Below are 25,488 nucleotides of genomic sequence, written 5' to 3'. Positions count from 1 at the left end.
TTCTTGAAGCAGTATCCTATGTATAGGAAGTTAGTGAGTACTCAGTGTCTCTAGGGAGTACTTCTCATTTAGAATAATCTTAGTTGGCTGCCAACTACAGACTTTCCAGAGTTTCATTTTCACTAGAAAGATTCTATTTAAGTACATTATAAAAATTGTTTCTTCTGCAAGAACAAAGCTAATTAAGGTACTCTCTGAGCAAAGCTTGGCCAAGTTTTATATCACCATTTTCTAAAATTACCTTTGACTCAGCTGTTCATAATTATGTTAAGCTAAAAAGCTTTCTTTTTATAAATCATCAAAAGTGATTTTCTCATGATACAGCAGACAGCTTTTAAATACTAGATGGAACCATAACATAATTTACAAATATGTTTTTTTAACATATATATTCCTCTGGCAACCATTTCCTCTAATTTCAGTTAATACTTCAGTGGTTTGAAAAATTCAGTTTTATGCAAAAAAACTATCTAATATAAAAGGCATTTCTAGAATCATAACAGAGATTCTGATCTCTTTATGTGTTTCTTTTATCCCAAGATGCAACTCCAGACTATTTCCATCATTTAATATAGTCACAGACACTTCAGATTTTGTCATTTTTTCCATTTTAAATCCTGAAATTTGAGCTCTGTTTTCCTGAATGGATACATGCATTAATGTGTGTATTGAGTGGAGTTTTGTGTGCACATTACAATTAATTGAAATAGAACTACTTTCTAAAGCAACATAGTCTCTGTATGTAAGATTATTCCTTTTAAAAAATGTACAACAATATCATAAAAGGTGAAGGGAAGCAGGACCTTATTGTTCCCACTTCTTTTTTTTAAAAGATTTTATTGGGGAATTGGGGGAGGGGAACAGACAAGTTACTCTCCTTTTGTTGTTCAGTCTAGTTGTGGAGGACCTCGCTTTGCTGGCCCATGTTGGTATTATCATTGTGCTCTTCCCGGGGGAGGCAGTCACTCGCCAGCCATTAGACGGCTGCTCACAGCGGCTCATGGCAGCTCACGGAAGCGCAGGCTAGCTGCAGGCCAGCCCCACTGTAGCCTATGCCGTCACCAGTGACTTACGGCAGCCCAGCTCCAGGTCGAGCTGTCATTCACCATCTTAGCTGTAGAGGGCGCAGCGTCACAGGCCCGCATGTGGGATCCAAACCCTGGCCCTGCTGCTCAGAGCTGGTGTCCCAAGCCAACTCCTAACCAATGTGCCACTCAGCCGGCCCCCCACTTCTACTTTTGATCAGCTACTTAAAATTACGTTGCTTAACCATTTTTTTGTGTGACTATCAGCATGATGATGTCTGAGATTTATTTGAATCACTATATCTAGATATAGGTGGCTAAATAGAGATGGTATCAAATAAAGCTATTACATGGTCTTCTGCCTTCATGATCTATTTTAATACAAAAGAGAATTTGGACAGATTTGCCCTGGTAGTAAATTATTTATTTCCTAAATCCATGAGCTATTGATTGCAGGATCGTTACTGTAGTTGCAAAGTAAGAGTATTAAATGTTTCATATCAGCTGTATGTGACAGGTTCTGCTATGGCAGCAAAATTTAAACCATTTTGTTCTTTTTGAAGGTTAAGGAAATACTTGCTGATTATGATCCCAATTTTATGGCCATGAGTCTTGATGAAGCCTACTTGAATATAACAAAGCACTTACAGGAAAGACAAAATTGGCCTGAGGACAAAAGAAAGTATTTCATCAAAACAGGGAACTCTCTAGAAAACGGTAAGCAATTTATTAGAACAAACAAACTAAAAAAATCAAACAAAAATCCCTTTGAATTAACCCAGTTAACTTATTAGCATGCATAGGTGGTAGGACTAGCTATACCTTTATTATGAAAAATTATTTTCTAAAATGAAAAATCAGGAACTTAAAATATTCCAATGGATTTTCTGAGTTAAATGTGTGGAAAGTCACTTTTAAACCAAATGAGATTATGAAATCTCTGGACTTGCAGAGTGTGCAGAGTCCCTGAAAAAAAGTGATTTCATTGCAGTTCTTTTCCTAAGATCTAACTAACAAGGGTTGGAATGCATTGAATCTGAGGTTATCTGTTTAAGGTAGTCTTTTGTTGTAGTTATTAATAGAAAATAGTTTTTTGAAAAATTTGCTTTAAACATATCAAAACTTTGGGTGGGCTTTTTTTCCTCATTCCCCAAATTATCGACTGTCCAACTCCCTTCTTTGCCTTAGACCTTACTTTGATTCTTTCATATGCAATGAAACAGAAGTTTCATGACCCTAAGGGTTTTTTCAAATGACCCCTTTAGTACCTATCCAAAACTATGCCAAGAAATATGTAGATGCTATGCATACTGCTTTTAACCCTCTGTCAAAGGTATGATCATTTCAAACCTCTGAGCTGTCTTGGACCCCTAAGCAAAGTTCAGCTGGATGAGAAGGTGAAACAGAGGGTTTGTCCAGACCCACAGCCACATTTCATGTGCACAACTCATTGACTGCTTCTGAGGGCACAGGCCGTGGAGGGGAAACCCGTGTGTAACTTTCCCAGAAGCAAAAATGGTGGATTCTTAGTGGCATAAGATACTTTCACATTGTTTGGGTCTCAAATCTTTGGAGCAAGTTTAATGTGGACATCAAATCACAACTTCATTGCCTTCTTTACAGCTCTATGGGGTAGTCTCTTTAATAGAAACACTAAACAATAAACAAGCATAATTTCTGGACACAGACGCTTGGAGCAAAAGGCTTTCTTTCCTTCATGTAAATTTATTGTTTGGGAACGTGGCACATAAAACCTGATGTCACTTTGCTTATTAAAACCTCATTTTGTTCCTTACTTTTCACAAGAGAGAGAGGTGGCATTAAATGGTTATGTCAAAGCATCCCCTGAGGGCCTCCTATAACAATTACGTTCACAATATGTTTTTAAAAATTACATTAAGAGTAAATTAAATGTTTTCATTCTCTACTAATGTTCTTTTCCTTTATTGTATGTCCAAACTCACTGTGAGGATGTGAATTTTTAATATCTATCGCTTTTAACATACTTATGTACTTTCCACTTTATGCATTTCATATTCTTAAGCAATTTAAATAGTTTAACTTTTTTTTATTGGTCATGTATAAATCCCTGTGAGCTGGTCTTTCAGGCATATCTGCTGTCACATTATGCCGTGGGAAGCTGTCAGCAGTGAGTTGGAGTTACGGCAGAGTGATTGATATATCTCCCTCTAAAGTCCAAGACATTTTTCTGCTGTTTGCCCCTTTTCTAAAAGGTGCAGTTTTCGAAAAGTATTGCTAACCACTATGTCTATATACAAATAAAATAATAAATATTATTTTATATTTATTATGCCATATAAATCTGAATGGTGAATGCCAAAGAATGTGTGAAATGGTAATACTGTACACTTTTTAGCACTTGCCATCCAAAAGGGTGCTTTAATCCTTGTGTTTCAGATTATGAAAACCTTAGTTATGTACTCTGATCTCCTCAGTTATGGGGATTATAAAGATATTTATTTATTTTTTTTAAAGATTTTATTGGGGAATCAGGGAAGGGGAACAGACAAGCCTCTGTCTCTTTGTTCTTCAGTCTAGTTGTGGAGTATGTTGCCCCACTGGCCCATTTTGGTATTGTGATCATTGTGCTCTTCTGGCCGAGGCAGATCGGTCGCCCATGGTGGCCCACGGCAGCCCACGGTGGCTGCCGGCCACTCACGGCAGCCCACTGCAACCCCACTGCAGCCCACACCAGCACCAGAGACCCACGCAGCCCAGTCCAGGTCAAGCTGCCATTCATCATCTTAGCTGTAGAGGGCGCAGCATCACCGACCCATGTGGGATCTAAACTGGCAGCCCTGCTGCCCAGAGCCCGTGCTCCCAAGCCAACTGTTAACCAATGTGCCACTCGGCCGGCCCCTAAAGATATTTCTTTCAGAAAGCAAATAATAGGGCCGGCCGACTGGCGTGTTGGTTAAGAACTGGCTTGGGACGCCAGAGGGCCCCGGTTCGGATCCCACATATGAGGGCCAGTGACACTGCCCTCTACAGCTAAGATGCTNAGCTCCAGGTTGAGCTGTTGTTCAGCATCTTAGCTGTGGAGGGCAGTGTCACTGGCCCTCATATGTGGGATCCGAACCGGGGCCCTCTTGCATCCCAAGCGAGTTCTTAACCATCGCGCCACTCGGTCGGCCCTGGAATTTGTTTTGATGTAAGGTATCAAGTATTTTTTTCTTAAATACACTTCTTATTATATGTTCCCTAAATGGCATTATTTTTCCTAAGTCATGATTCACCTGTCCCAATACCAATTATTGAACATGAGCCCTTTCTACACTGAATTGAAGAGGCACTTTTATATACTGAACTCTCATTGTACGTGGATTCATTTCTGTACTCTTCTAATCAATTGAATCTTTTCCTGTATTAGTACCATGCAGTTTTAATTATGGAATGATAGTAGTATGCTCCCTTAGTACTCTTCTTTAGAATTTTTTTTGTTTTTCTTGTGTATTCTTCCAAATAAATTTAAGCATCATTTCATCAAGTTAAAAAAAAATTCCATTCTGTCCACAATAACATTGTTTTTAAATTGATATTAATTCTTAGGCAATTTACTTTCTTTTGGTAAGTTTTATTAATCTACAAATATCTACAAGTTTTAAACCTATCCTACAAATGAGTGGTGCAATATAACAACTTATCTCTGTTTATACTATTTTTAAAGCTAATATTCTTAAATATGCTAATAATCTGGAGGAATAGAAAATACCTGACATTGTGTAATAGAACTTAGATTTTTGTTACAATTTTAGTTGACTATTTCATGGGAGGTTCTCTGGCATCTTTTGCAAGGGGAATGGCAGGAAATGTGTTTTATGTTGATTGTTAAATTGTTTTGTTTGTTGAACTTCCTTTAAAGAAGTTGTATAAATGCGAGGGGACTGAGGAAGTCCTAAGGAGTCTGGAAGAACAGAGAGGTCTGTAAGAACAGAGGTTTTCATGGGAAATGTGTCTCTATTTTAGAGACATAAAATTTTCAAATAGTAGATTTTATTATGTGTGATAAGATAGTGTGAACTATTGCCAATCGAGCTGAGGTAAATAACCCGTGTAGGCATGAACTCCCATGATATTTGTTTAGAACCGCTCTTAAGTATTAATTCCCCACTCCATCCCATCCTCATTAGACTTCCAAAAGGCACATTTTTGTAGCTGCCCCAACATACATATTAAAACATGGGTTCATAAACTGAATAGATAAACACCCATGTTATATTAAATGGCAACTACACAGCAAATCAGTGTACTTTGACCATTTTAACAATGATTTTATGAACTTGAATTTACTCAACAATATTTAGGGTAATACTAATTAAGAGAAAGAAAAACAATATTTCTGAAATAGTCTCCTAGATGTAATTGAAAAAGAGGATTTTTAAAAAGTAAATAAGACATAATATGGATATAAAGTATACCATTAGAGTTTGGTGTAAGCTTATTTCAATGATAAGACCTTTTAAAAATCTACTTTAGGAAAGCATCATAAAATAATGGAAAGAGCACAGACTTTGGAGTAATCTGGTTTCCAGATCTAATTCTAACATTTATCAGCTGTATGACTTAGGGCGAATTACTTATAGTCTTCCTGAGCTTTAGTTTCCTCATCTATAAAATGGGAATAATAATCATTATCTCAGAATTAATTTGACCACTAAAATGAGTTAACATAAGAAGCACTTATGCATGTGTCACATAATATACTCAGTAAATATCACTTCTACTTTTAAAATATAGGTAATATTATTAAGGCCTTACCATATTCCTGGATAAGTGCACTACAGGTATCTCTTGTAGCACTTTCAACCATTTGAGGTTGTTTTGGTCCCATTTTACAAATAAGGAAAGTGAGGATGGGAAGATAATTACACTATCATGTAACTAACTAGTGGCAGAGCTGAGACCCAAACAGAAGCCATTATTCCTAACCATTGTGACATACCAGTTCTGAACTGTAGCAAAAGGGATAACATATACAAGTATATTAGAGACTCAGATTAGAACTTGAAAGCCATTTGGAAGGAAAAATGGAAGAAAGGACAACACAAGTGAGGATTTCAGTAGAAGAAACTTAAAAAATGCAGTATTAGTGGGCTTTTGGGAGATGTTGAAAGAAGAGAGTTCAGGCAAGGGTGATTAATGAGAGATAGTAAAGGAAAATGGAATGTATGAGTCATTCAGTGGGGAGGTTTCCTTTTGGTAACTGTACACTTTCAGTAAGCACAGAACAGGCAATAGATTGCTGAAGAAACTGCCATAGCTTTAATGTATGAGTCTAAAAATTTTTCCCATTTGGCTTGCTTTCTATGTATTATCTTGTTCTTTCCCATTCTAGGTTAAGATATTTCAGATGCTCCTCTCTTATTCTCAGTCGACTCATATTTTAGGCATATTTTCTGGGTTCATATAGGGTAGTTTTTAAACCCTTGTTTTTAATAGTTTCCATGATTTGCTTACATATTTTTTATGTCAGGATGCTATTCTCTGGTTTAAAATTGAACTGGAAGAAATAGTTGTTTTAAATCTGGGTGATAAATTGGAGTAATGTTGAAAATTTTCATTTATTAGATGTAGTGTCTCACTGCATGAGATCAGCCTTCTCCAAAATTTGTCTACAAATACTGCTTTCTCTTTTTTAACCATAAATAAATAAATAAATATCAGTATAAGTTTTATTCCTTTTCACCCCTCCCTCTGTCTCTTGTGAGGAAAGAGTTTAATGGCAGAAAAGTTCTTTTTCTTACTTACGTAATAAAATCATGGAAACTATTAAAAACAAGGGTTTGTTTGTTTCTAAAGGAGACGTCTTAACCTGCAGCTAGTGACACTATAATGCTAAGATGGAATGCCATGAACAAAAGTTCTTCAGAATAGAAGCAAGGTTGAAGTCCAATGAGTGGACAAAGCTAAATTATATACCCTTGTAACTTCGCCTTTGAGGAAACCTACCATGGGGCTCTCCACATGATGGAAATTGCTTTTATTCCAGAGATCACCCCACTTATTTATTTCTGTCTGCTTTTCCCTCAATTTTGGATTGGTTTGTTGTGCAACTACTCATTGATCCTTTTAGAAATAGATTGCACTTATTGAACTTGTACCATATGCCAGCCACTCCTCCATGTTTTTTATGTATTCCATCTCGATCAATAGCTTTCTTCTCTTCTCACAATTTTACTGGTGTTACTCACTTCTTTATGTTATAGATCAAAAAGGTCACATGGGGGTGGCTGGTTAGCTCAGGTGGTTAGAGTTCAGTGCTCATAACACCAAAGTTGCTGGTTTGATTCCCACATTGGCCACTGAGATGCGCCCTCCACTAGATTGAAGACAGCTTCTTGACTTGGAGCTGATGGGTCCTGGAAAAAAACACTATTCCCCCAAAAAAATTTATATTAAAAAAAAAAAAGTACAGGGGTGGAAGATTTAAAAAAAAAAAANGAAGAACAAAAGGACAGCAACTTGTCTGTTCCCCTTCCCCCAATTCCCCAGCACTGTTCCCATCCCCCCAATTCCCCAATAAAAATCTTTTAAAAAAAGAAAGCAAATAAGAAACCACTTCAGCATTTCTCTAGGCCTCACAGAGAAGTAGGCAGACTGAAAAGGTAACTATGCCATTCAGTGGCAGCTCTAACAATAAACCTGAAGGCAGCATGCTTTGCTTCCTACGATAGTATTCTACTATTAGAGTGACTCACTTGGTGGTAGGGTGATAAAGAGCCATGAAGAACATAAACATAGCATAAGGAAATCTGCAGAAGGGGCTTATGAACATGACAGATACCTTACTTGGTATGCAGTTTTTCTGCAGCTCTCTTTACTTTGACTTCCACACATTCAGATGGGGAAAAGGGGGTCTAGGTAAATACTATTTCCGCTGTGCCACAGTCTTAAATCTCCTCTGGAGTGCTTTGCATTTTAAAACCAGAACATGGAAAATGAAAGGAATTGAAGCATGTGAGTAACAGTTAATGTAAATTTGAAAATAATGCTTATTTTGTAGTTGGCCTGGGAATTCGCATTTGGAAAGCATCTGTCTGTAACTTAATTCATATTATATACTTTAAAATTTGAAACTGATCAGGTGTTTGCTGTATTATTTTTATTATCTTTAGAAAATCTTTCTAAAAGACCAAGTGTATTTTTAAATTATTATGCATTCATATGTCTTAAAACCCGAAGTTTAGTTTTTGCTTCTGCATTTACCTTAATTTAGAAAACATTTATATGTAATAAAATTACAAAATGGGATCAGAAAGCTCTCTTTTTAATCTTGTTATAAATACATTTAAACTGCATTTCTCCTCCATTAAGTTCAGAAACTAAAGTCTTTAATGGATTTGTTCATGAGGACATTTTTAGTATCAGTATAGATTTAAGTGTATTTTATAGCCCATTTATGAAAAATGCAAAAAAAAATGAGATAATAACTGGAGTGATATTTTTACTCTACTTTTTAATAATATTAGTTTACAGCCTATTGATAATAATATAGGCTTTTTTCCCTTAACCTTGGACCATGGTTAATCTGATCAGACCTTAAGAATTTGTATATTTTAAAAAGTATAACTTCCAGAAGTAATTTCTATTTATTTTAAATAGTAAAAGTGATAGTTAATAAACAAGCAAGTCAAAATTAAAATCAGCATTTGAAAGAAGAAAATTCTGATTAACATCTGAAAAGCTTTTTCCATGAATGAAGAAAATGTAAGTTTTTTCCCCTCTAAAAACAAACTTATTTTTCAGGCATTTATTCTAGATTGCTTAATGCGTTTTCCCCTCATTCTTAAATTCTAATTTAAGAAGGTTGTTTTTCCCCCCAGAGATACTAAAGGGAAAAAAAGCTTTCATTTTTTTAAAGAAAATAATGTGAATCTAAACCCAATTCTGGGTTTCAATTAATTTAGGTCCAAATATTAGTGCGTTTTACTTAGGCTATTTCCTTTCAAAATACATATTTCCATAGAAATGGATATTTTAAAGAAAAACTTAGAATCAGTGTTTTCTTTTTTAAACAGTTACAAAATGTAGATGATAATGTTTCTGACCTTGGTTTTTAAAAACAAAACTAAACTAGATTTGTTTTGTCTTTAGAAAGAACATAGGGAAACCTAACTTATGAAGTATGTACTTCTTAAAATGAAGATGAATTACTGTTCCTGTTTATAATTTAGATAAATCTGGAAAAGAAATTAATAAACTGAGTGCGCATGAACGATCCACCTCTCCACTACTTTTTGAAGATAGTCCTCCTGATTTGCAGCCTCCAGGAAATACTTCCCAAGTAAACATTGAAGAACAAAATAATCCTCAAATACTCCAAAACTCTGTTGTTTTTGGAACGTCAGCTGAAGAAGTGGTAAAGGAAATTCGTTTCAGAATTGAGCAAAAAACAACACTGACAGCCAGTGCAGGTACTTAACAAGATATTGGTGGCTACAATAATCATAATTTTCACACTGGTTAATTCAAGTATAATAATAGTAGTTTTACATTATGAAGTATAGAGTAACATTTTACTTATCAATTTTTCAATTCAACTTCTAACAACCTGACCTGTTTAGAATGCCAAGGACCTACAAGTGAGTTGGAATTAAGCCAAAACCCTATGAACCCAAAGGAAAAACTATCATCAATCTCATGTAACTTTCCTTTTTTAAGCACAAAATATATTTTAATTGGTTTTGGACATATACTTTTATTAGTTTTCCCTGTGCAAGATTACAGTGCAGGAGAGACCCCAGATGGCCACAAGGTAGTAGACAGAAACACCAGTTAGCAACATAACAATCTAGGACCAATCGGTGAAGGGGAAAAGAGCTTTACATGTGTCAGTAACCCATGAAGATAACACTGTGTCTTAGCCTAGAAACTGACATTCATCACAAAGACCCCAAATTATCTTATTGAAGCCATATTATGATGAGGTTAGTCTTTTCTTTCTATATCAAAACATGAGAATAAGCAATAAGTTTTAGGAAGATGTGTATAAAAATGGAAATGAACTATTTAATGATTCTATTAGAATATTCCTATTTCAATTTATCTTAGTCATTAAGATGCCTAGTAATTGTAAAATACCTTTCTCAAAAGTAGTAATTTACTGTAATATAAAAACATATTTCATTATTTTCATTTTAATATGCTACAAACCAAAATCTGATTTTTTTATCATTTTTTTAAAAGATTTTATTGGGAGATTGGGGGAGAGCTGGGGAATTGGAGAAGGGGAACAGGCAAGTTGCTGTCGTTTTGTTCTTCAGTCTAGTTGTGGAGGACGTGGCTTCACTGGCCCAGTTGGTATTATCATTGCGCTCTTCCCGGGTGAGGCAGATGAGTTGCCGGCCACTGGACAGCCACTCACCGCGTCTCACGCTGGCCACCGGCCGCTCTCGGTAGCCTACGGGAGCCCACTGCAGCTCCACTGCAGCCTACGCCATCGCCAGGGACTCACAGCAGCCCAGCTCCAGGTCGAGCTGTTGTTCACCATCTTAGCTGTAGAGGGCACAGCGTCATTGGCCCTAATGTGGGATCTGAACCAGGGCCCTGCTGCTCAGAGCTGGCATCACAAGCCAGCTCGTAACCAACACGCCACTCGGCCAGCCCTGATTTTTTTTCTTTATGTGGATAATCTATACAAAAAAGTAAGCATGCTTCCTAACATATATTCTGGATCTTTTTTATAAGATAGCCCTGTATTTCCACTAAAGACAGTAAGTAAACTAACAATATCACTTAAACTCAGAAACTACTCTTAGATTTTAAAATACCACGGAGATTTAAATAGTCCTCATTTCTGCTTTTTCTAAAGCCATAGCAAGCCCTGGGGAGATAGACAATAGTCACATGCTATTTTTAAAGCATCCCACATTATTTCAGATTTTTGCACGTAACATTTTTTTCTATTTTGTTGTCACACATTTAAAAATCATACATATCAACTTCTTTGAGTCATCAAAGTGTTCTTTTTTTTTTTTAAGGCATTGCCCCAAATACAATGTTAGCAAAAGTATGCAGTGATAAGAATAAACCAAATGGACAGTACCAAATTCTCCCCAACAGACAAGCTGTGATGGACTTCATCAAGGACTTACCCATTAGAAAGGTGAGATTTTATATAAAATGTATCCTCTATATATACTCTGAGTTCTGAAGAGATACTATTTAGAATGATAGTAATCATTCTTTGCCGAAAAGTTATAAAACAATAGGTAACAAGCAAGAACTATAATGCATGATTGAATTTGGACTTGAAGAAATCTTTCTATTAAACACTAAGAGTGAGGTTTGCTGAAAATTTTTAAGAAAGTAATAGATAACAGACTTAAGCATACCCCTGCCAAGGAGAAGAGAAATAAAAAGAATACTTGTATGAGTCCTTTCATACTACCTTATACTACCTTAGTTCTAAATACAGATTGCTACCAGATTAATAGATATGATACTTCAAAGAGACTTAGAATTTTAATTGTTTTTGACAAAATATTAATCAAAATACTTTTACCATCTTTAAAATGTAAAATGACCTATTAGGTGTTATAGAAAGGAGGATATGTTTTATTATTATTTTTTAAAGCTTCAGGATTTTTCTACATATATATATCATATATATATGATGTATATATAAAAGTGTGTGTGTGTGTGTGTGTATATATATATATATATATACTTTGTAAACAATAATTGAACTGTACACTATTTGATGTTCTAGGGCTTGCTTTTTACTCTATAATGTATATGAGTGAATTTAAATGAAGCATTTTTCAATGCTCAGAAGAAAGGCTATAACAAAATAGATAATGTATAATGATTACTGAATAGTTTAGTGTATGTGTGGTATAGCTATAAAGCAGTGTTTTCCAATATGTTTTTTAAGATATGGATAGGTGTTCCATTACAAAAGGTTCTGGGGTCAAATAACTTTGGGACATACCATCCTTAATGGGTTACAAAGATACTTGTATATTAAAGATTCCTAAGTCTTGCAGTAAAAAGCTCAATTTAAATTAGTTTATCCCATCATTCCCCAAGTTTGTTTGAGCACAGAACTCTTTTTTAATGCTTTTTAAAATTTTATTAAATTTAAATTTTTAATTTTCTGTGGAACACTAGTTTAGGAAATGTGCCGAAAAGTAAAGCAGTTTTCTTGCATAACTTATTAAGATGGTCCTATTATTGATGCCTTTTACTGACTATAGAAGGTATAATGAGATTATAATATCAATTCTTACCTTAATTTGAAAGTGTATTAATAATAAATATTGATTCTCTTCTAGGTTTCTGGAATAGGAAAAGTTACAGAGAAAATGTTAAAGGCCCTTGGAATTATTACTTGTACAGAACTCTACCAACAGAGGGCATTACTTTCTCTTCTTTTCTCTGAAACATCTTGGCATTATTTCCTTCATATTGCCCTGGGTCTAGGTTCAACATACCTGGCAAGGTACCTATATGTATAGTCGTTCTGCTTTTTCTTTATCATTTGCTGAAATAATAGTTCTAACCACTGAGATGGAGGCTATAAGGATAACATGTTTTAAAATTATTTTAGGCTAGGTCAATTCAGAATATAATTTTTGAATTAGAGTCAAAGATTGGGTGTGAGAGGAAAGGAAAAGAGGAATAAAGAATCATTCCTAGGTTGTTGGCTACAGCAATTGGATAGATGAACGAGAAAAATGGTGGGTACTATCTTTTCTGTACCTGCCTTGTTCTTTGTTCAGAACACAAGAATACTGGTAGTCAGATTGTTGAGGAAAGAAAGATGGCGCATATTCCAGAATTTACCCTTTAAGCAAGGATATTTAATGATTCTTTGAAAGCCTTCATGAATTAACTGTATTTCTTTTCCAGATTTGTAAATGATTCATTCATTCACTGAGTACTTTCTTTGTGTCAGGTCCTGTTCTAGGCCCTCCTAATAGGAGTTTACAGATTAGTGTGGGAGATAGAAAGTTACCAAGTTAAAACAAATGAAGAAAGTAAGGCCGAGTGAGGGAATAGAAAATGACTTGGACACAGACAATAGTTTAGTGGTTACCAGAGGGTAAGGGGGGGGTAGATGTGGGTAAAGGGGGTCAAATATATGGTGGTGGAAGGAGAACTGACTCTGGGTGGTGAACACAAAATGTGATATATAGATGATGTATTACAGAGTTGTACACTTGAAACCTATGTAATTTTACTAACCATTGTCACCCCAATAAATTTTAGTTTTTTAAAAAAGAAAAGAAAATGACTTGGGGGTAGGGGTAAGATTAGGGGTGGGCAGCGGTCATCCAGAGGCAGAGACCTGAAGCGGCCAGCCATGCAAAGATCTAGGGGAAGTGGGAAAAAAGAGGTAAAAGAGGCCCTGTGTTTTCTTCCCTGCCACTCTTTTTCTAGGTTTAAAAAGAAGTATCCCAGAGCTGGAAGGGTACATTTTGGTGGGGGATGGGAGGTGAAAAGAAGGGACTAGGAAAAAAAGAATGGGAATAAACATTGAGCATATTTTTACAGTTTTGTCATCATTCTGACAGCCTGCCCTCAAAATAACTCCTTTATATTCTTTCACTGAAATAAAGGAGGACAGGAGGATACTGTGGAGGCATACAAAATAAGTTCCATTAACCAGTTAAACCTGCTAAGTCTTACAGTGATTGTTTTCCTCATCTCTCCGTGAGCCTCATTCTTTTGAGTTCACAGTTAGCTGCTTTTGATTTTGAGTGGATATAATGAAAGATAAGAAAAAGACGTAACAGTACTATAAATAAATAATCAAGTATTTTGAAGATAATAGTAAATGAAACTTTCTTCTTTAATCCAGAAATTATCCTCTTTTTTTCCATAGTGCTTGAAAACAATACAGTTCTTGACAAATCATAGCACATATTAACCTGAGGTATTTAGAGATGCAAGTAATGGTTATTCTAAGTAGAATTCATAGGTAATTTATAATAATATAAAATAGCAAACCTGCCTTCCCTTCTATTCACATTCTCTTTTTTGTTCATTACTGTATCCCCAAGGCCTAGAGCAGTGCTTGATTCATAATAGGTTCACTAAATCTTTGGAAAATGAATAATCTGCATGTTATTTCAGTTTTTTGGTTTCAACTACTCCTATCAGAGCAGCTAAAAGCCAACCAACCAAACTAGATGTTTCAAATTTCCAATCTTCATCCTTTTGCCGTGTGCCAAATTCTGACTGAGATTCTATAGACTGGTATAAATGAATAATGAATAGGTTATAGGAGAGAGAAGTTAATATACTAAGACAAAAACTAGATAATTGATATTAAATTATTTAAAATTTAATTATATCCTATAACTGCAAGCCATTACACTGCCACCTGCTATTGGTTTTTATAAGTTGTGGTTTTGATATTCAGCTTTTAATAGAAGCAATTTATAATATCAACCTATTTTCAGATTTGTTCTCCTCGATAGATATAGACTTGATCCATGATACATCTTATTTATGCACATTCTTTTGGTGATAGTTTTATTTTTAGATTAAAAAAACTTTTATGATGTATAAATTTAATCAAAAACACTATTGAGATGTCTAAAGGGTAATTGATATGTTGAATCCTGTTGGTTAACTAAAAGGGACTCAGTCTTCTTAGAGAAAGCAAATAAAAACTCTTTTTTTCTTTACTTCAAGGGATGCAGAGAGGAAAAGCATGAGTGTTGAGAGGTAATATTTTGATTTATTATTCATAATTCATGTTATTTTGAACTAATTTTTAATTCTTAGTAACATATCACTGGAATTAAAAAATATATTTTCAAAACACATAACAGTTCTCAGCGTTCACACTGCTGAAGTAAATACCCCAGTACAATGTTTTTTTATCTTCACTTGCTATGCTCTCAATAGGAAAAAAATTAATTTCAGTTATTTTTTTCTAATGTTTTATTCCTATTCAGTGAAAACCAAGCATTTTGGGATTCCAAATCTTAATTTCTAGACTTGTTTATGAGAAAAATTATACTGAGTAGTTGTTTGGGAAATTGAATGAGTGACAATGGAAATAGTACTTTCTAAAACTCTTCAAATGTTGGTTTATTAAAAGAGGTGTTAAATAATAAGATACTAATGAAAGAGCTTAGAGATGATCCAGTTCATTGGTTTATAATCTTCTTTAGAAATCAAATGAAATCTTGATGAAAACCTTATTGTTTGGGGAAATATGTCATTGTTTGAAAAGTCCGTCAGTTAATGTCCTCAAAGCACCACAGTCCACTGAGACATTTGAGAACCACTGACATAGTACACAGCTGTGTTCATTTTTTACATATATTACTTGTGATCAGAAAAGCTAAGTGACTTGCAAAACAATATACTCAATAAATGACTGATAAAAATTGCTTTAGAGGCTGTGATTTACATAAAAGCAATCAAAGGAAAAAGGGGGAAAAGCATCTAACAGTGAGATAGTATTGTCCCATTTAATGAATTTTTTTCCATTTTGTTTGTTGTTATTGAGAAGGCTATTTAGTATACAAGAATACTAATATTAACTATTATTAATGTCTTAAGAGAGGGCCAGCAAACCAGTAGAAAAAAATTAACAAAGATATAATTAGTTAACAGAAGAGGAAGTATAAATGGCTCTTAAAATGTGAAAATATTCCCAATCTCCTTTATAATTTAGGAATACAGATTGAAAGTTCTCTAAAATAGTATTTTTAACTGAGCAGGTTGGCAAAGATTCTAACACACTCTATTGGCAAGACCGGGAGTGAAAAAGCTATGAACTCGGGGGAGAATTGGGGGGGATACTAGTTTATTATTGGTGATATAACAAATTATCACAGATTTAGTGGCTTAAAACAACACACATTTATCCTCTTACAGTTCTGAAGATCAGAAGTCCTAATATTAAGGTGTTTGGGCAGGGCTGTATTCCTTCTAGAGGCTCCAGGAGAGAATCTATTTCTTTATCAAGTTTCTAGAGGCTGCCTGCCTTCTTTGGCTCATGGACTCATCTTCCATCTTCAAACCCAGTATCTTCTCCTTCTCTGACTCTGACCCTTCTGCCTCCTTCTTTAAGGAACCTTGGGATTACATTGAATTCACCTGGATAATCTCCCCATTTTAATTTAATCACATCTGCAAAGTCCCTTTTGTGATGTAATGTACTCAGTTCATAGGATTAGGATTTGGACATCTTTGGGGACCATTATGTTGCCTACCACAGGGGGCAAGTAATTCGGCAATATCTATCAAAATTACAGATATATATGTACTTTGATTCCACAGTTCTTAGTCTAGGAATTCATTCCACAGATGTAATCACATGTCATTTTACATGTATACAAAGCTATTCATTACACTTTTTTACAAAAACAAAAGATTGAAAATAACTTAAATATCCATGAATAGAGGACTGGTTAAATGATCTTACATTTTAAAATTAGAATATAATGTTGCCATATAAAAATGAGGAAATTATTTACTCATAGGAAACTCTTACCAGGATAAATTGAGAAAAGCAAGGTGCTAAATAATGTGTCTGATATTCTGCTGTTTATATAAAAAATGAGAGGAAATATTTGCTTGTTTGTTTATATATGCATAAAATATTTCTGGAGGCATTCATAATAGGAAGCTGGGAACATTGGTTGACACTAGAGAGGAAACCTGGGTAGCTGGGCATAGAGTTAGAAGGGGGGAGTCTGAATAGTTATTTGCACATGTTTTTTTATTTATTACTCTGATCTCCCTGTAGTATATTTTTCTTTTAGGTTAATATGACCTTTCAACTTCTTCAACATTATTATGCAGATGAATTCAAAATTTCTACATTAAATCTTACCAGTCCTCCATTTTCAGTTGTTTATTAAACAACTGTACCTAGGTACCAGTAATCAACCCCTTAAATTTACTTGAAGATATTTCTCTTTCAGAAAATGCATGTGCAATAATTGGAATGATGTTCTCATGTGTACTTTCTTAAGAGACTCCTCTGTAGCTGAGTCTATATATGTACTCGTATATACCTTATGTTTTAAGTTTCTGGGGGCATTGTCGTTATCTGTTGGTGACTTTAATGATGTTTTTAAAACACATAGAGAGAGCAAAAGCATAAAAGTACACTTTTGCTAGTAAGCTTAATCATCTAAGTGATCTTCAATTAATGTTTAAGTGATCTTAAACATTTTTACTTATTAATAATTATATCTTAGTTAATCTGAAAACTTTATTTTGTACTGTAGAAAATATAATGCTAGGCCATTTCAACATACTATCTCATTCCTAACTTATTCTGAATTATAGTTTCCTTTGTACACCAAAATTGTGCTTATCTTTTAGGACATTTAGTGAGATAAGTAAAGCAGAAGAACAGTACAGCTTGTGCAAGGAACTTTGCAGTGAACTTGCTCAGGATCTGCAGAAAGAAGGACTTAAGGTAACTTTATTTTAATGTGGTGTTCACAGTTTAAAATTTTTTAAATGATAAAATGCTACTTTAATGCAAGAGTTAGATTTTGTATTTGAATACAAATTGAGAAATGTCAGAAAAGAGTATTCCCATCACTAACAAAGGCAAATTCAGTTCTGAAGCCTATCTGAGGCCTATGATGAGATCATTCTGTGAAGAAGCAACTTAAGAGAGAAAAGTGGTTCCAGTGTAATTCCAGAGAAGTTTATACATTTGAATAAGTTCAAAATCAGAGTTATATTGGCATTAGAGAATAAAGCAAAAGGAATAATTTCCCTAGAACTGTAGTTATGTATCATAAATGCCTTTCCAATCATCCTTTAATGCTTTTCTTAGGTAGACAGTGACCTTCTAGAATAAGCGTTTTGTTTCAAGGGTCTAATGCAGGATGCTTATCACATTGAGAACAAAACCTGGGAGGCTTTAAACTTTGTATTCTGTAATCTTCCGTCACAACAATCCATATTCAGTGTTTTACCAACACTTTTAAACCAGTTAAAGTTATTATAAAGTGTAATACATAAGTATTAAGAAAATCATTATAAAGAATGTGATATCTGATGAGCATTTTTCTTATAATCCATCTTTATCATACCTTGAGTATAGAGTTTTTTAATGTTTAAATAAACTTTCAATTTTAGAATATTAGATTTACAGAAAAATTGCAAAGATAATATATAGAGTCCCAGTATACCCAGTTTCCCTCATTATTAACATCTTATGTTACCAGCATGCATTTGTCAAAACTAAGAAACTGACATTAGCACATTGCTATTGACTAAATTCTAGACTTTATTTGGATTTTATGTATTTTTCCATTAACATCCTCTTTCTGTTCCAGAATTCAGTCCAGGAAACCACATTACATTTAGTTGTCATGTCTTCCCCAGTCTCCTCTAGTCTGTGACAGTTTTTCAGTATTTCCCTGTTTTTCATGACCTTGAGAGTCTTGAGGAGTACTGGCCGGATATCCGGCAGAATGCCTCCCATTTTGGGTTTGTCTGATGATTTTCTAATGATTAGACTATGATTATGAGTTTTAGAAAGAATACCACAAAGGTAAAGTATCCTTCTCATCACGTCTTCTCAGGGAGCAATAGCCCCACCTTCTCCAAGGTTTCACTTTCCACAGTTTCAGTTACCTGTGGTCTAAAAATATTAAAAGGAAAATTCCGGAAATAAATCATAACTTTTAAATTGCATACCATTCTCAGTAGCATGATGAGATCTTGTGTTGTCCCGTTCCATCCTGCCCAGGATGTGAATCATCTCTCTGCCCAGCATCTCCTTTCTACCCACCTGGTAGTCACTTAGCAGTGACCTCAGTTATCAGATCAGTTATCAGAGACAGAGAGAGAGAGAGAGAGAGAGAGAGAGAGAGACCACATTGACACAACTTTTATTATAGCATGTTGTTAAAATTGTTCTATTTTATTATTAGTTATGTTGTTAATCTCACTGTGCCTAATTTATAAATTAAACTTTATCATAAGTATGTATGTATAGAAAAAAAACATAACATTTGTAGGGTTTGGTACTCTCCGTGGTTTCAGGCATCCACTGGGGTGTTGGAACATATCCCACAGATAAGGGGATGCTACTCTATATGATAGCCATACAATATCATGGGTGACATTAACCTTCATCACTTGGTTAAGGTAGTGTTTGCTTGGCTTCTCCACTGTGAAGTTACTATTTTTCCCTTTCCATACTCGATTCTTTGGAAGTGAGTCAGTAAGTCTAACCCACTCTCACTACCTCTAGGAGGTAGTAAAAAATATGTAATATAAAATTTACCGTTTTAACCATTTTTAACTATACATTTCAGTGGCATTAAGTACATTCATACTGTGTAACCATTAACACTCTAATCTCCAAAACTTTTTCCATATCCCAAACTGAAACTCTGTACCCATTGAAAAGTAACTATAAAGGGAGAGTTCTTACATGTAAATTGTTTAGCATAGTATCTGTCATATACTAGGCACACAATAAGTATGAGCTATCCCCAAGACCTTTTCTGGGAAGCCCCTTTAGATAGATTTTTTTTTCTTCCTTGTTAGGTACTGACTTAACCTCTAAAAGAGATTCAGTAAAAAGAAAAATGACCATTATATAAAGGTCTTTTATAAAAATTCATTTGGGAAAGGGAGTAATAATTATTGGCTAAATGGGGTTTTTATATTACTTATGGATTTCTTTATGACAATTTTATTACCATGTTTTAGAAATAATTGATTATACATCCATGTTATATGTGCATAAGAGACCTTTCTGAGTCTTTCTAACCTGTAAAATAACTTTTTTCTAGAAGTTAGAAGGCTATATATAATAATGCATTCTGTTTGTTATAGGGTAGAACTGTTACTATTAAGTTGAAGAATGTGAATTTTGAAGTAAAAACTCGTGCATCTACAGTTTCATCTGTTGTTTCTACTGCAGAAGAAATATTTGCTATTGCTAAAGAATTGCTAAAAACAGAAATTGATGCTGAGTTTCCACATCCCTTGAGATTGAGACTGATGGGTATGACTTCTTTTCTTGTTTGTCCTTAAATCTGCTGGACTTGCCCAAAGAATCAACTTTGGAAATTCTCACCTCCATTTTATTTCTTAAAGCTGTTTAGGAAGTTGTCCTTACGCTGCTGCCATTTTTCTTAGTTCTTAGAACCTGATGCATGTGAAGCCATTAGTTTAATTCCAGTAAGAACCATTAAAGTTGTTCTTTTTCTTACTGATATCTTGGAGGCTAGCTATGTTTCAAAATGTAAAATTTTTCAGACTTTAGAAAGCAAATTCAGTGCATACTGAGTATATTCTGTAATACTCCTTTGGGATCTGAGGAAGCACTTCATGATCAAATACATTAATATTTCTGTAGCAAAATAAAAAATGTTCACACTGAGTTGTAAAGACTCTACATAGCCTCACATCATATACCATTTGTTGCTTACAATTTTCAGGGCTTTTTAGATTTCAGAATTACACATGAGGGATTATGGCGCTATAAAACCACGTCTTTAGCCACCACATGGTGAAAAAAACAAACCATGTTTCCAACGTGAATATTGTGAGAGAATGTTTATGGATAAGCACCCCAAATGCCAACTTTGTATATTACTAAGAGTGGGTCATTAGCCATACTTTCATATATGAAGGACAGCGCATGCTGAGATCAATTGAATAAAGTATGTTAACTAAAATAACTAGAGTAGATGTTAATAGCAGCTTTATTTATAATAGCTACAACTTGGAAGCAACCAAGATGTCTTTCAGTAGTAGGGCTGTGGAAACTAGTGCATCCAGACAATGGAATATATTCAGCACATGAAAGGAATGAGCTATGAAGCCATGAAAAGACATGGAGGAAACTGAAATGTATATTAATGGAAAGAAGACAATCTGAAAAACCTACATCCTGTATGATTCCAACTATGTGACATTCTGGAAAAGACTACGGAGACACTAAAAAAATCAGTGGTTATCAATGGTTAGCGGGAAGGGAGGGTAGAATTGGCAGAACATAGGATTTTTAGGGTAATGAAACTTTAGTGTATGATGCTATAATGGTAGAGACATGTCATTATATATGTGTCAAAACCTATAGCATGTACAACACCCAAAGTGAACCCTAATATAAACTGTGGACTTTGAGTGATACTTTTGTGTCAATGTAAGTTCATTGGTGTAACATATATACCACTCTGGTCCAGGGTGTTGAAAGTGGACAAGGCTGTATATGTGGGGAGCAGGGAATATATGGGAACCCTGTACTTACTGCTCATTTGCTGTAAACCTAAATTAAAATAATAAAACCTATTGGAAGAAAAAAGGAGCTAAAATATGTATGAAGTTGACACCAATTAGTTAGTTGGTATTTAATGGTATTGTGTGTCAAGATATTAATTCAAAAACCTGTACAATCACACTAACTCCAATATATACTTACTATTTAGTGATATCCAGTTTTATGAAGGAAAGTAAATTTCAATGCAAAATACCAGCTTTGAAAAAAGCATCCTTTAATTCAGAAAATGTGTAGCTTATTATTTTTCTCTAAACAGCCCTTTTTCTATGTCACAACAGTATATGTAAAGTATTTTTATGAATTATGAATTGTTGAATTTGAAATTGATTAATTGCAGTTGGTTTAATTTAGGTGTGCGGCTGTCTAGTTTTCCCAACGAAGAAGACAAGAAATACCAACAAAGGAGCATTATTGGTTTTCTACAAGCTGGAAACCAAACCCTGTCAGCTACTCAGGGTATAGAGAAAACTGACAAAGATCAGTTTTTAAAACCTTTAGAAATGTCTCATAAGACAAGTTTCTTTGATAAAAAACGATCAGAAAGGAAATGGAACCACCAAGACACACTTAAATGTGAAACTATGAGTAGACAAAGTTTACAGACATCACCATCATTCCAAGTTTTAAAGAAGAAAATGAGTGAGGATTTAGAAACATCAGAGAATTCAGATAATGGTCAGATATTTACCTGTCCTGTGTGCTTTAGGGAGCAAGAAAGCATCAGTCTGGAAGCCTTTAATAAACATGTAGATACATGTCTTGATGGACCTTCGCTCAGTGAAATGTTCTCATATTCACATGCTTCCTCTACTGAAGTTAACAAAAAAGAAAATGTACACCATTCTTTTTCACTCTCTGAGAAGCAGGATTATGAAACCCATCAGAATAATCCATCTAAAGCAGAAAGTGGAGATGCTTTAAGCAAAGGGGAATGTTCTAGTCTTCCAAGCAAATCGTTTAATATTGAGCACTGTCATCAGAATTCTTCTTGTACTATTTCACTGGAAAAAGAAGATGTCGGGTCATTAAGAAGGCAAGAACCACTCCAGCCTTATTTATGTGAAGTGATAACAGACCAAGCTCTAGTTTGCCCTGTTTGTAACCTAGAGCAAAAGACTTCAGATCTTACCCTGTTTAATGTGCATGTGGATATTTGCTTAAATAAAAGTGTTATCCAGGAACTGAGTAAGGATAATCAAGTTAACCAACCCAAAGAAAACACCACCGGTCCTGGTGAGTTAGCAGTCATTTTAAAGAACTTGATTTTCTAGGAATGTTTTGTTAAAATTGAGATCATTGTCAAATCTGAAACACATACTACTAAAGGGACTGTTTGTGTATGCTGCCATTTAGGTAAATGTAGTTACCTTACCATAGGTTAGAATTAACTGAAGCCATTAGATTTTAAATTTTGGAAAACCAGTTTTAGCACAGAATGAACTTAAAGGTTTAGGGAGCTGAGTGATGTACCGTATTTGCCGGCGTATAAGACGACTTTTTGGCCCTGAAAAATATGCCTCCAAGTGGGGGTCGTCTTATACGCCAGGTACACTTCAGATAGACTGCCCATAGTGCTTGCCCCGTGCCATAGTGGCCTCCCGATGCCCGCCCACTTCATTCCACATACCGTTCAGGCATCAGCAGCGCTGCTGGGTGTATGCTCGGCTGTTATGCGATTTTGCTGTTATGCGATTTTGCTGTTATGCGATTTTACCACACTCGCAAAATCGCACACAGCCGACCATATAACAAACTCTGTATTTTGAGTGGAAATGTTAGGGGGTCGTCTTATACGCCCAGTCGTCTTATACGCCGGCAAATATGGTAATCAAAAAGAAATTCCTTCGGAGAACATTTGTCAGGGCACAGTAGGAAATTAACTATAATTTCATAGCCAGAAAGCCTCTCTAATTTGTTTCTTGGCAGTTTTGACTCTAGCCAAATTTCAAAAATAAAATTTAATACTAATAAAACAAGTAAATTATAAAGAAATTATGCTATAAAGTTAGCTTCTGGTATGTATAAATATGAACTATGTAGTACTAAGGAAGTTTTTATTATCTTTATATCAGTTACTTTAACTTTTTAAATTTTTATAGAATGCTTTAATTATTTCTTATTATTCATTATGAAATTTCTTCACTTCCCTCTAAAGGTAACTCAGGCAGAGTACAGAAGACTGTAACAAAAACAAAAAGGTATGGCTAATTTGAGCTTTAGTAAAGCTAGCTGTAAAACTTAGTTTGAGGTGGAATTTCTAGGAGATGTTAAAATTTGCTTTTGTATCAAGTAAAATTTTAAAAAATCAATTACTTGCAATGTCATTTTCTTTTAAAAAAATCTCTTCCTGTGTTTTAATTGTGTGTTGTTTTTTTTTAATTCCAGGTCAGGATTGATGAAAAAGTACTCAGCATCCAAGAAAATAAAACCAAACAATCCCAGACACACACTTGATATATTTTTTAAATGAACATTGAATATCATTAATTTTTGTATTGAAACTTGTTTTTTATCATCAGTGAGGCTGTTCTTCCTCATTTTAAGTTTACAGATTCATTTAGTGAAAGGCCAGAACAATAATCCCTCACCAGTGATGTTTCCCTTAGATGAATTTGGAATATATACTAACGTCTGTATATCGTTTGGATAACAATAAGAATTTCACTTCATGTTAGAGATATTTTGAAAATGAAAAATTAGGAATGAAATTAAAAAGTGATTTTTCTTTATCAGGTTTTGTAGCCAGTATGAAAACATCTATTTATAAGAGCTCTCAGAGGTTCACACAAACCTATTTTAGCATAAGATTTTTTAATGCTTAAACATTTTGTTAGTACTGGTCTGCTGTATTTTATCTTAGTGTCTTCTGCAACTTTGTATATTCCTATTTTAGTTCCTAGTAGCATTCATAATTAATATTTATCATACATTTTATGAAGAATATTAGCTTAGCAGAACTACCATGAGTAGTTTTGTTACCTTCATGAAAATAATATTACAGTATTATTTTCGATGTTGAAAGAATTTTGCTTAAATATGATTATTCATTTGATTTTTTAATTTAAAATTCCTTTTATGAATAAGCACTTGGTTCACTTTAAAAAATTTTTAGTGTAAAATTCAAGGTAATTATTTTCTTGTCTAGAACTTTTTTAAGTGGCCGTATTTCATCTCTTGGCAATTATGTTTGTATTATACACAAATCTATAAACAAGGATAAATTGTACACTCACTTTATTTTTATATAACCTTCTAGAGAAAAATGGGCAATTCAAAAGATTAATGTATATTAAAATAGCTCATTTATCTTAGTTATATTTCTATCACGTTTTTATTAATATTCATGAAAAAAGACAGCTTAAAGTGAGTAGTTAGCTTAAGTAGTTGCTCCAGATAATTTTGTGCTATCAGTGAGTTCTTATCAGAAATAATTATTTAATTGAAACATGAAAATGGAAGCCATTTTGTGACCGCTTTAGAGAACCCAATGTTTTGTTCTCTTATATTTTTGTTTTCTTTTTTCCTGCTTTTTAAAAAAAATTGAGGTATAATTGACATATAACATTGTATTAGTTTCAGGTTATAACATAATGATTTAATATTTGTATACCTACTTTTCATATTTTATAGCTCATGTAAATGTACATGGAAATAGTATTTTAGGAATGGCTTAAATTAGGATCTTGCACAGCCTTAGCCAAAGTGGTAACTTGATTTTAAATTACTAGATGGTTTAAACTTAGGCTTAATGTTTATTAGCATGCCAATCTCATGCCTGATATTATTATATACTAAGGTGAAAACAGTGTTGTTCTGTGGTTCTTGATTGTGTGGTTTATGTATGTAAATTCTCTACAAAATTAAGTTCAATGAAACACTGCTTCAGTGTATTGAAAAGTAGATAACACCATATTTTATTTTTTCTATCTTGCCTCAAGTTTATTTTTATTGTGTTTTTAATGTTAGAGTAAATACTAAATTATTCTCATTTAAATGATTAATTTAATTTAATGTTATTTAGTCATATTTAATAATAATTTAAAATAAAATTTAAAATATTTAGTTGACCTTTTAGCCAATAAAAATGGTTTCCTTCCTTTTCCTTTCTTTTCTCACCTCTGGTGCTTTCACTCTCATTTTCTTTGGCAACCATCCTCTCCACATCCTTTTCTTTCTAGTTTATCTGACATACCCAACGTATTTTCT

At 34.1% G+C, this 25,488-nt stretch overlaps 1 protein-coding gene across 1 annotated transcript in view; it reads left to right on the top strand.

Annotated features, from left to right (window-relative positions):
- Nucleotides 1-25,257, top strand: part of POLK (DNA polymerase kappa) — an 82,602-nt gene extending 57,345 nt beyond the window's left edge. Inside the window, exons 5-15 of the mRNA XM_019641005.1 lie at nucleotides 172-187; nucleotides 1,589-1,742; nucleotides 9,221-9,460; nucleotides 11,027-11,151; nucleotides 12,323-12,489; nucleotides 14,691-14,723; nucleotides 17,346-17,442; nucleotides 19,830-20,001; nucleotides 21,634-22,515; nucleotides 23,438-23,480; nucleotides 23,668-25,257. Coding sequence (XP_019496550.1) covers nucleotides 172-187; nucleotides 1,589-1,742; nucleotides 9,221-9,460; nucleotides 11,027-11,151; nucleotides 12,323-12,489; nucleotides 14,691-14,723; nucleotides 17,346-17,442; nucleotides 19,830-20,001; nucleotides 21,634-22,515; nucleotides 23,438-23,480; nucleotides 23,668-23,752 — 2,014 coding nt within the window. The 3' untranslated portion in view covers nucleotides 23,753-25,257. The remainder of the gene's footprint in view (nucleotides 1-171; nucleotides 188-1,588; nucleotides 1,743-9,220; nucleotides 9,461-11,026; nucleotides 11,152-12,322; nucleotides 12,490-14,690; nucleotides 14,724-17,345; nucleotides 17,443-19,829; nucleotides 20,002-21,633; nucleotides 22,516-23,437; nucleotides 23,481-23,667) is intronic.
- The last annotated feature ends 231 nt before the right edge of the window (nucleotides 25,258-25,488 follow it).

Source organism: Hipposideros armiger, unplaced genomic scaffold, assembly GCF_001890085.2.
Source record: "Hipposideros armiger isolate ML-2016 unplaced genomic scaffold, ASM189008v1 scaffold_55, whole genome shotgun sequence".
In the NCBI taxonomy this organism is placed as follows: domain Eukaryota; kingdom Metazoa; phylum Chordata; class Mammalia; order Chiroptera; family Hipposideridae; genus Hipposideros; species Hipposideros armiger.
Note: the sequence above shows the minus strand (reverse complement) of the source record. Positions and strands in the feature narration are given on the sequence as shown.